The sequence below is a fragment of the Somniosus microcephalus genome, chromosome 6 (assembly GCF_052327205.1).
Source record: "Somniosus microcephalus isolate GS21.2 chromosome 6, FLI_Smic_1.0, whole genome shotgun sequence".
Lineage (NCBI taxonomy): Eukaryota > Metazoa > Chordata > Chondrichthyes > Squaliformes > Somniosidae > Somniosus > Somniosus microcephalus.
The window spans coordinates 44,125,955-44,138,157 of NC_140992.1; the positions used below are offsets into that span (position 1 = coordinate 44,125,955).

General features: G+C 44.6%; 1 protein-coding gene across 4 annotated transcripts in view; it reads left to right on the top strand.

Annotated features, from left to right (window-relative positions):
* chrnd (cholinergic receptor, nicotinic, delta (muscle)) overlaps window positions 1-12,203 on the top strand; it is an 84,387-nt gene that overhangs the window by 2,908 nt on the left and 69,276 nt on the right. For all 4 annotated transcript variants that reach the window (XM_085990108.1, XM_085990107.1, XM_085990104.1 and 1 more), the window contains exon 3: window positions 7,216-7,260. In XM_085990108.1, the coding sequence (XP_085846234.1) occupies window positions 7,216-7,260 (45 nt within the window). The remainder of the gene's footprint in view (window positions 1-7,215; window positions 7,261-12,203) is intronic.

Below are 12,203 nucleotides of genomic sequence, written 5' to 3' on the forward strand. Positions count from 1 at the left end.
CTAACAGAACATGTACAGATTGCCAATTAAGTGAAATCAATTACATTTTTACATTCCATTGTGTTTCAGCACAATGGAAGCACTAACTTTAAAAAAATGGAAATAGTTAGCACTCATTATACTGTTCACTTTTAGGCTTCCACTCATTTCTCATATTTTATTTCTCTCTATAGGCCCCAGAATGCATGAAAAAATATTTAAATGAATACCTGGTGCAAGTTACCAGTTTGGTGCCAGAGTAGCATAAAAATTGGGTACAAAGGAAGTTGTGTGTGCACAGGAGCTCTCAAATTTATACAGTACTTACAGTACTGTGCTATTTTGATATATGTTTGCCATCTGCTTCAAAGACACCTGACAATCTGCAACATATGCATGGCACTGCCAATGCCATTCAAGGTCATCACTGCCCTCAACTTTTCTACCTCTTAGAAAGGCTGAAACAATTTTAACTCCCATATACAGCCACTTACTTTTAAGTGTCACATACCGTTAAATTTTCCCAGCAGCCATTTAAAAGCTGGTGGATTGTTTGATATCTCGCCCATGAATCAAACATTTTCCTTTTGCCTGGGCCATTGGGGGTGCAAGAAGAGAGGCCAGGGGTTGCTTGTGCACAAATCTTTTAAGGTGGCAGGACAGGTTAACAAAACAGACAATAAAGCACATGGGATCCTGGGCTTTATAAATAGAGGCACAGAGTACAAAAGCCAGGAAGTTATGCTAAACCTATAGAAAACACTAGTTCGGCTCCAGCTGGAGTATTGTGTCTGTTGTGTTTGTACCGCTATACACAACTACATAAAATAATAAAGCAGCAGAGACTGAGAGTAACTTCAAGTGATCTTTACTGGGTAACTGGAACTTCGGCACTGACTATACAAATCGATACGCGTCTGTTATATACGCTCGCAACTAAGGATATACATCCGCAAAACAAAGTAGTCCCTTCAATGTTGTATACATTACACTTCCTCCCCCTTTAGTTTAATAGTATATTAACGCAAAATTTCTATAATTAACATACAGAGCCTGTCTTTACAGTAACCTTTTTGTTTTCTTAAAAGTAACAAAATTCAAATTCCAACATAACATTTTATTTTGTCAACAGCCCTTTTACAAGTCAAGTCTCTGGGGAGGCCTCCTCTGCCTCTCTGGGTAATGTCTCTCCAGACTCTTTTGCTTTGGGGAATGAGACTGTACAGGTAAAGGTGCATCAGATGAGCTATCAGCACAGGTAGAGCTCTCAGCTGTGGATGAGGCTGGTGCTGATGCTGATGAATCAGGAGTGTCTGTTTCCATGTCAGGTGTGTCTGGGCGAGGTATAGAGGTGTTTTCCACCTGAACATCCAGAATTTGGTCCACATGACATCTCAAAACGTTCTCTCCCACATCCACTGTATACATCAGTGGCCCCTCTCTTGTGGATATTGTACCTGGTTGCCACTTTTCCGTCCGGAAATCACGAGCAAGAACTGACTGTCCCACACTGAAGCTTCTTGTTGGCTTAGCATTCAAATGTTTGAACTGTTTGTTCTCTACATCACAACGTACATTCGGTTTAAGAAGGTCCATGCGAGATCTCAGGTTTCTGTTCAGAAACATCATCGCTGGAGTCTGACTAGTGGCTGCGTGTACTGCGTTCCGATAAGCAAAGAGGAAATTGTCTATCTTGTGTTGCAGTGGTAGATTCTCACTGTACATTGCTTTGATGGCCTTCTTGAAAGTCTGTACGAATCTTTCTGCCAAGCCATTTGTAGCTGGATGGTACGGGGCAGATGTGTAGTGCTTGATTCCATTTTTCCTCATGAAACCTTGGAATTCGTCAGAGACAAATTGTCGTCCATTGTCTGTGCAGATTTGTTCTGGTAGGCCATTTCTAGCGAACATGGTCCTCAGAACTGAAATGGTCTTTTCAGATGTGGTTAATTTCATTTTAATGACCTCGGGCCATTTAGAATGTGCATCGACTGCAATCAAGAACATGGAGTCCATGAATGGTCCAGCAAAGTCGATGTGCACATGTTGCCATGGTGATGAGGGCCAGTCCCATGGATGGAGAAGGGCTTGTGGTGGTGCGTTCTGGACCTTTTGACATCTTGAGCAGCTCTTTGTCAGGTCCTCGATCTGTTTGTCAATTCCCGGCCACCTCACATATCCACGGGCAAGGCTTTTCATCTTTACTGTACCTAAGTGGCCTTCATGCAGTTCATCTAGCACTCGGTTACGAAGCTTGGGAGGAATCACAACTCGTGAGCCGCACATCAGTGTTCCCCGACACACTGATAACTGCTCCCTCCTAGCTGAGAACGCTGGAAACAATGAGTCACCATGCGCTGGCCATCCCTTCACAGTGATGTCATAAACTTTTGACAATGTAGGGTCATTGCGTGTTTCTCTTTCAATGAGGGAGTTTGTCACTGGTAGCTGCTCAACTATTGTTGTGTGAAATACCTCTGCTGAGTCAACTGTTGTAGTTCTCTCTGAGGTCGGCAGTGGTAAACGTGACAAACCATCGGTGTTGCCATGTTGCTTGGTCCCCTTGTATTCAATGTCATACAGGTGAGCCCCTAGGAAGAGCGACCATCGCTGTAGCCATTGTGCCATCATCACTGGAACGCCCTTCCTTGAGTTGAAGATTGAAACGAGAGGCTGGTGGTCAGTTAACAGTGTAAACTGTTGACCATACAAGTAGTGGTTGAATTTCTTGACTCCCCACACAAGGCTGAGGGCCTCTCGATCAATCTGTGCATAATTGCGTTCAGCTGTAGTCAATGATCTTGAAGCAAAGGCTATTGGTCTTTCTGAGCCATCTGGGAACTTATGTGACAACACGGCATCAATGCCATGGGGTGAAGCATCACATGCCAGTCGAATAGGTAAGGATGGGTCAAAGTGAGCTAGCACCTCTTCTGAAGTAATGAGTCTTTTACTCTCTTGAAAAGCTTGTTCACAGCTGTCACTCCACTTCCATTGTGACCCTGTCTGTAGCAGTGCATTTAGTGGATGTAACACTGTGGATAGGTTGGGCAAGAACTTGTGATAGTAGTTCACCAGTCCGAGATATGATCTCAACTGAGACACATTTTCAGGTATTGGTGCATTAATCACAGCTTCAATCTTGTCTGGAGACTTGTGTAAATCGTCCTTGTCAATCACATGTCCACAGTATGAGATTTCCTTTTTGAAAAACTCACACTTGTCTCGGTTAACTCGGAGCCCATACTCCCGTAACCTGATGAGCACCTGTTCAAGGTTGGAAAGATGGTCATTGTCATTCTTGCCAGTAATGATGATGTCATCAAGATAACACTGAGTACCTGGGATCCCCTGCAGGACTTGGTCCATTGCCCTTTGCCAGATTGCAGGAGCTGATGCTATTCCGAATACCAGCCGGTTGTACTGGTAAAGGCCTTTGTGCGTATTTATTGTCAGGTACTTCTTTGATGCATCATCAATTTCCATTTGGAGATAGGCCTGGGCCAAGTCAATCTTTGTGAAGCGTTCCCCTCTTGACAGGGAAGCAAAGATGTCCTCAATGCGAGGCAATGGGTACTGTACTGTGTGGAGGACTGGGTTAACAGTCACTTTAAAGTCTCCACGGATGCGCACTTTTCTTGGCTTTCCTGGTTTTGTGCTGGAGGTTTTCTTCATCACTGGAACTATAGGTGTGGCCCATTCACTCCAATCCACCTTGGACAGGACCCCTAACTGCTCCAAGTTATCCAGCTCTGCTTCTACTGAAGGGCGAATTGCATAAGGCACTGGTCTGGCCTTGTGGAACTTTGGATTTGCGTTCTCCTCAATCTTAATTTTTGCTTTCATGCCCTTAAGTGTTCCTATTCCCTTCTTGAATACTTCCTGAGAGTCAGAGAGTATTTGTGACAGTCTCTCAGGAGTGGCGTTGCTGTCCTCCTTTGCTGACACAAACAGTGCTTGGATGGTGTGCCAATCCAACTGTATTTTCCTGAGCCATTCACATCCCAGCAATGGTGGTCCTCCATTTTCCACTACATAGAGGGTCAATTGCGGTATTTTTTTTTCTTTGTATGTCACTGTCACTTTTATTTTACCTTTGGGGCACACTCTTTGTCCTGTGTATGTCTTTAACAGTACTTTAGTTGGCCTTAGCGGTATGTGTGAAAACAGTCGTTTGTAGTCATGTACAGAGATCACTGTTAAAGCTGAGCCTGTGTCCAACTCCATTTTCAGCCTAACTCCTGCCACTTCTGGAGTAACCCATATTATTCTGTGATCCCCTGTCTCTTTCACACTGTATAGTTTTAGACAAACCAGATCCTCTTCCTCTGAGTCTGTGTCACATTTTTCTTTATCTGAACTGTCTCCAGTCACGTAGTGTACCTTCTTGTATCTATCTTTGAAAGGTTTCTTGTTTTCAGTCACTTGATGTACCTTTTTGTTACTCTGTATTGTATCAGTTTTCGGCTTCTTATTTGCTTTGCAGACTCTTTCAATGTGCCCTCGTCTGCCACATTGTCTGCAGTCTTTGTTTTTAAACCAACCGTCAGTGTGGTCATGTGACATTTTGTCACAGCGATAGCACTTCTTTTCTTGTTTCAGTGACATTTTATTAGTTGAATATTCCAGGGATTTTTGTTGAATTTCTAAAGCGCCACATGCTGCTGCTTCCATTGATATTGCAATACTTAGAGTCTTCTCCAATGTGAGGTCTTTTTCAGACAGGAGCTTCTTTTGTGTGCTTTCACTTTGCATGCCACACATAAATCTGTCCCTCAATGCGTCTGATAAGCCCACTCCAAATTGGCAATGTTCTGATAATTTGCGCAACTTTGCCAAATATTCAGAAATGCTTTCATTTTTGCTCTGGTTCCGTTTATGGAATTTAAATCTTTCGGCTATAAGCAGTGGTTTGGGGCTTAAATGGTCTTGGAGTGTGTCCACTATTTGTTTGAATGTTTTGTTTGCTGGCTTTTCAGGGGTTAATAAACTACGTAGCAGCCCGTATGTCTTTGCGCCCATAACACTCAGCAAAACAGTGGCTTTCTTTTCTACCTCCACTCCGTTAGCCTCACAGTACAACTCCACTTTTTCAATGTAAGTTGCCCAGTCTTCAATGCTGCTATCAAATGCTGCAATAGTGCCAATCATCGCCATTTTTTTTTCCAAACCTGTTTTTCTTTCTTTACTAGTTAGCTAGCGTCATGCAAGTCCTGTGCACTTTTCACTTGACTTACGTATCCCCTGCCTAGCTTAGCAAGCGTGCTCCATTTTCTCTACCTTCTCGTTCCTTTCTTCCAAATTTCGGTGTCCTCTGGATGCGATGCCAGAATAGGAAGACGTAGGTTCATAATTCTCATCGCCAATTTGTTGTGTTTGTACCGCTGTACACAACTACATAAAATAATAAAGCAGCAGAGACTGAGAGTAACTTCAAGTGATCTTTACTGGGTAACTGGAACTTCGGCGCTGACTATACAAATCGATACGCGTCTGTTATATACGCTCGCAACTAAGGATGTACATCCGCAAAACAAAGTAGTCCCTTCAATGTTGTATACATTACAGTGTCCAATCCTGAGCACCACACTTTAGAAAAGACATGAAGGCTTTGGAGAGGGTACAGAAGAGATTTACTAGAATGCTTCCAGGAATGAGGTGTTTAAAATCATGCAGAGGTTAGATAGAGTAACTAAAGAGCAGAGGGGAAAATTCGGTTGCTTTGCTAAACTTTGCGCCCGGCCGATAACTGCACCCCAAACGGGGCAATACCAAATTTCAAGCTGTTTCCAATGGCTGAAGGGTCAATAACCAGAGGGTACAGAATTAAAGTGATTGGCAAAAGAACCAGAGGCAACATGAGGTAAAACTTTTTTACGCAACGAGAGGTTAGGATTTGGAATGCAGTGCCTGATAGGATGGTGGATATAGATTCAATAGTAGCCTTCAAAGGGGAATTGGATAAATACTTGAAGGAAAAAGATATCAGGGCTACGGGGAAAGGGCGGGGGAGTGGGACTAGCTTAAGTGAGAGAGCTCGACGGGCCAAATGGCCTCCTTCTGTGCTGTAACCATGCTATGATTCTATGAGTTCTATTGGATAAATACTTGAAGGAGAAAAAATTGCAGGGATATGGGGAAAGAGCGGGCGAGTGGGACTAACTGGATTGCTGTTTGAAAGAGCCGGCGCAGCCTCGATGGGCCGAATGGCCTCCTTCTGTGCTGTACTATTTTATGATTCTATGAATTTGTGCAGATATTCTAAATATGGAAGTGAGTTGGCTTTACAAAATCACACAATGTTAGTTACTTGCAGGCCACGATGTTTTGCAGCCCTGTCGGCACTGTTACAGGATTATATAATTGGGCCTTCTGTACTGGAGAGAGACAAAAATTCTCCCACTGTAGAATTAAGCTCTCTCAGAATATCACCCATTTAACATTTTGCCAGTTTTATTGCCTGCGAGGAACAGCACCTCATCTTCCGATTAGGCACTCTGCAGCCTTCCGGACTCAATATCAAGTTCAACAATTTCAGATCATAACCTCGGCCCCTATTTCATTTTTTCTTGTAATTTTTCCACTCCTTTTCCCCCCCCCCGCCTTTCCTTTTGTTTCTCTCTCACACCTGGCAGCTATCTCTTGCCCTGCCAGTACACTTTACACCTAATCTCAGCCTATTACCATCTCGTCTAGCTTCTAATACCTTTTATTGTCTCTTTTTTACTTCTTTTGTTTCTTTTATTCCTTTGTCCGATCGCAGCCCTGCCTCCGATCTATCTTTTCTTTCCAGTTTTGAAGAAGGGTTCGACCCGAAACGTCAACTCAAATTTCTGTCCACGGATGTTGCCTGACCTGCTGAGTTTTATCAGCATTTTCTGTTGTTATTTCGGATTTCCAACATCCGCAGTATTTTGCTATCATGATATTGAAGTGTTTGGTGAATTCTATTTCTCATGCACTTATCCCAGAGGAGCCCCATATAACCATTGAATCCACACAAACTATGGATGCAAACTGGCAAAAAAGATATATTCTGCAGAGGAAGGATCTTCATCAAATCAAACAGGTTGTAGGGCAGCATCATGGAATGGCTATGTGGAAATTCACTAAAGTACACCGGAAGGTGTGAAGCCCCGAGCATATAAAACTCATGTAGGTCTTTCATACATGCCTAAATGAAATGCTATTAAATATATCACCTCTAATGTATTTCTGTGTTTCAATTCCTTATAGAAAGAAGTTGATGAGACTCTGACTACAAATGTATGGATTGATCATGTGAGTAAAGGAACCTGCCCTGTACCATATTTCAGAATTCTCTTTACATTGTGCACACCTGGGCACCAGCAAACACAACCCTTAACAGATTCAAAAACTTCTCTACTAAAACCAGCAATCAAATCATCTTTTAAAAATGCCAATACCATATGAATGCATTAATGACATTGTATAACATTTCTCTGCCCTCTATTTTAGTGAAAGTGTTAATCCGGTTATAGTAAACTGGTGAATGAATGTCTTCATGAAAATAACAGACAAAGGAATTTCATAGAAATTAGTCTGTGTACTACTACTGGGCAGCGTGATTTCACCTCACTGATCTTTTAATGCAACCTCTACACCATACTTTATGGGATGTGAGCCTCTCCTCATTTCCTCTGCAAAAATGAATTACTTCTTAATTAAACTTTAACCACATATTCCCCCCAATACAGTTAATTTTCCAGTTTTTATAAAGATTTCAGCTTTTAGGGGAGTTCTCCTGGTGTCATGGGCAACATTTATTCTCAAGCAACATCATTAAAACAGATTATCTGGTCATTTATCTCACTGCTGTTTGTGGGATCTTGCTGTGCACAAATTGGCTGCCACGTTTCCAATATTAAAACAGTGCCTACAATTCAAAAGTACTTCATTGGCTGTGAATCGCTTTGAGATGTCCTGATTACCACAAAGTAATTTCAGTTTTATTTTGTGGTAAATTGCTATCTGTATACTCTGTAGGCACTGCAGTAGCTATCTGAATTATTTATTCCCTTTTAAAAATGATTTCTGTGGGAATGAAGGTTCATACTACCCGTGTACCTCGATGTCCTTTCTGGACTGTCTGTGGGACCAGCACACGATGAGTTAAAACAGCTTTCTGCTGAGCATGGAATTGAAAATTGTGTAAGGGGGTTTAGGGCAAATGTATCTCCACAGATCAGAAGGCTGACCTGCGTGCCTATCAGGTCGGGGATCAGGTCACTTGTGGTCATGGTAATAAAATGATCGGAAGAGTTTATGAGGGCAATATAACCATGGTAATAATATAATTAGAAGAAATTGAGAAGAGGTAAGTGCATGATTGTTGGGTTCATGTTGTTATTCTGTTGTCATTTGTATGTATCTTTGATGTACTATGATTTATTGGTGGTATGCATGGAATGTGGAGATCAAAGGTAAAATTGGTATAAGAGATGTGAGTGAACCACTGTATAGCAGCTCATACTGGATTTGTGAAGTATGATGTCTCAACAGCTCACATACTGGTTTTGGGTAGTATGATGAAGCCCTCATACTGGATTTGTGAAGTATGATGTCTCGACAGCTCACATACTGGTTTTGGGTAGTATGATGAAGCCCTCATACTGGATTTGTGAAGTATGGTGTCTTAGGACTTGGGCACTGTAGTGTATGTACCCGTCAACCTTTAAGAGAACTATTGTATGTAACCGTCCACCTTCAAGAGAACTACTTCAGGTGTTGCACTACTTTGTTGGCTTCTGTATACTGTAATACCGACGGTGACCACACCGGTATATAAGTGCTGTGTCAGGATTTATTGGGCAGATTCGCCCTGACCTTCGAATAGTAAAGTCCTGTTTTAAGTTACTCTGGTAGTCTGTGTATTAATTAACTAAACAACCCACAGACTTTACAGTGGCGACGAGTCCGATCGTACCCTGCGGCAACAATACTTCCGAAGCAGTTAACGAGCGTCGAGAAGAGGCAACCGCCCTCGTCATTCTGCTGGGAGAAAACTCGAGCCTGCAGAGCTGGAAAGGAGGAAGAATTCAGAGACAAAGACTTCCATCAGCAACAGGCACTGACTGTCCCTTCTGCCACGGTGAGGAGTGAGCCGATCAGCACGAGAAGCAAGCCGGCCACGGTGACTGTGAGTAAGGGAAAAGTAAAAAGAATAACCGGAGGATAAGGGCGGTGCACTCGACCGCGGTCGAGGGGGAAAGGAGCCGGACAGAAGTCGGGCCCAGAGGCGCTGAGACTGGGGCAGCGTGGAGCAAGGAAGCCGCGGTACAGACAGGCTGGGGACGCAACGGCGTCGTGAGACAGCTAGACCGCGACCGTCGAAAAAGGCCAGGCAGCGACCGAAGCCACGAAGCGCTGCGACCGGGAGCGTAGGCGCGGGAAGATATAAAAACTCAGCCGCAGCCGGGGAGGGAAGCACCGGACTGCGAGAGGGCTGGGAGACGCGATTGGGAGCCAAGCGAGCGGGACAGGCAGAGCCGACCAAGGGAGACTGAGCGAGAGCCAGTCCAGCGGCTGAAACTGTTCGCCGTGAATGGGGTGTACCCAGCGCCGGTAGAGCCGAGCGAGCGGGAGAGAGACAGAGCCCGAGCAAGGGGAACTGAGCGAGCGCCAGCCCGGCGGCTGAAACTGTTCGCCGTCAATGGGGTGTACCCAGCGCCGGTTGCCCTGCCGAGAAAAGGGAAAGCACTGAAGCCGACGCGCAGGCTGTGAACCTGAAAGCCAGCGGCCGTCGCCCGTGGGGAAAGTGTACCCCTCCCGCCAGGGGAAGAAACGCGGGAAGCCGCCATTAGGCGGAGAAGAAGACAGAAGCGGGGAACCGCCATTGAAGTGGGCGGGGAGAGAAGATAAGCGCGGGAAACCGCCATTTTCGCGGGAACCGTCATCTTGAAGAAAAAAAAAGAAAATTTAAAGAAATAATCCGTGGTGTTATCAGGAAGAGGGGAAGATGCCTAAGTGTGGTAACATCAACGATTTTAATTCCGAGGTAGAAGACTGGGCCACGTATGTGGAACGCATTGAGATCTATGGTGAGGCCAATAAAATAGAAGAAGATGACAAAGCTATAACCTTGCTAAACTCGATGGGCGCGAAGACATACGGGCTCTTGAAGCATCTACTAGCACCAGCTAAACCGGCGGATCAGACTTTCGATGATATTGTTGCTGTCCTGAAGGATCATTTTAACCCCGCACCACTGATGTTAGTGGAACGATCCAAATTTTACGCGAGAACGCAACGGAAAGAGGAAAGCAACGCGGAGTACCTGATTGAACTGCGCAGGCTAGCGAAACACTGTCAGTTTAGGGAAAATCTGGCAGAGGCACTCAGAGACAAATTCGTGTGCGGAATGTCGAAGGAAGAAACACAAAAACGACTGCTCGAAGAGAACGATCTTACACTTGATAAGGCTGTCCTTATTGCTGCATCGAACGAAGCCGCAGCAAAAGGAACAGCGGAAATGCAGCTAAAGGCAGCGGCACTCAGTGTGCAGCAAATTACTTCGGGTACAACGAAATGCTATTGTTGTGGGAAGACAACACACGACCAGAACCAATGCTGGTTTAAAAACCAGGAATGTAGGAAATGTGGCAAGCTCGGTCACATAGCTAAGGTATGCCGGTCAGGAAAGAAGACCAACAATAATGAGTCACCACAAAAGAGGTACAGAAAGGCACATGAGGTGACTAGGAAGAGTCCGGAAGAACAGAATTCGGACTCACACTCCAACTGCAAGGAACTGGATAGTCTGAGAATTCACAATGTGAGTAATGAAGCTGACCGACAAGCTATCTGGATCACACTACAGATTGCAAAAGTCCAAGTGAAAATGGAAGTGGACACCGGATCGGCGTTGACGGTCATGAATAAGCATGATTATAAAAAGTTATTCAAGCATATTCCCCTACGGGATACAGAACTAGTATTGCAGACATACACGGGGCACAAAGTATACCCCATCGGAAAGATAGAAGTCAAGGTGAGATACAAGGACAAAGATCACCAAAGGATGGACCTGTATGTGTTGCCTGAGGGAGGTCCACCACTTCTGGGACGGGAGTGGATCAGGAAAATAAAGATAGACTGGCATTCACTAAACACCATGACGGTAGATTCCGGAAAGGAAGATGTCAAACCTGAACGGTTGTCCAGAATATTGGACGAAGCTAAAGAGGTATTCCAGCAAGGACTGGGAACACTGCGAGGAATTAAAGCAAAGGTTAAGATTGCAGAACATGCAAGCCCAAAATTTTTCAAAGCCAGATCGGTACCTTACGCGATACAACCTGCTGTGGAGGCAGAACTGGAAGAACTTGAACGATCAGGGGTACTGTCAAAAGTGGACTGGAGTGAGTGGGCCACGCCCATTGTTCCCGTCATGAAGTCTTCACCAAGTAACAAGCCAGGGGGACCGGGGAAGGTCCGCATCTGCGGAGACTTCAAGATCACAGTGAATCCGGTGCTTCACACGGTACAATACCCGCTTCCGCGGATTGAAGATATCTTTGCTTCGTTGGCTGGAGGGAAACACTTCACCAAGATAGACCTGGCACAGGCATACTTACAAATGGAAGTCGAGGAAGAGTCGCGTCAGTACCTCACCATCAACACACACAGAGGCTTGTATCGTTATAATAGACTGGTTTTTGGGGTAGCTTCGGCTCCAGCAATTTGGCAGAGGGCCATGGAGCAGGTATTACAAGGAATTCCAAGCACGCAGTGTTACTTAGATGATATCCTGATTACGGGAGAAGACGAGGAAGAACACCTCACAAATTTGAAACTGGTGCTCACTAGGTTGAAGGAATATGGCCTTCGAGTTAATCGCAAGAAATGTGAGTTCTTCCAAAAACGGATCTCGTACTGCGGTCATGTCATTGACCGAGAGGGACTGCACAAGTCACCTGACAAGATAGAAGCTGTCGTGAAGGCCCCCGCTCCGGAAAACGTATCACAGTTAAGATCATTCTTGGGGTTGATTAATTATTATCACAAGTTTCTGCCGAATCTATCCACGGTGCTGCATCCGCTGAATGCTCTGTTGCGGAAAGAAGTACCATGGAAGTGGAGTGAGGAATGTAAAAAGGCCTTTCGCAGAAGCAAGGCGTTGATTAACTCTGAAGAAGTGTTGGCTCATTTCAACCCAACGTTACCTCTTCGTCTAGCTTGTGATGCTTCCCCCTATGGAATTG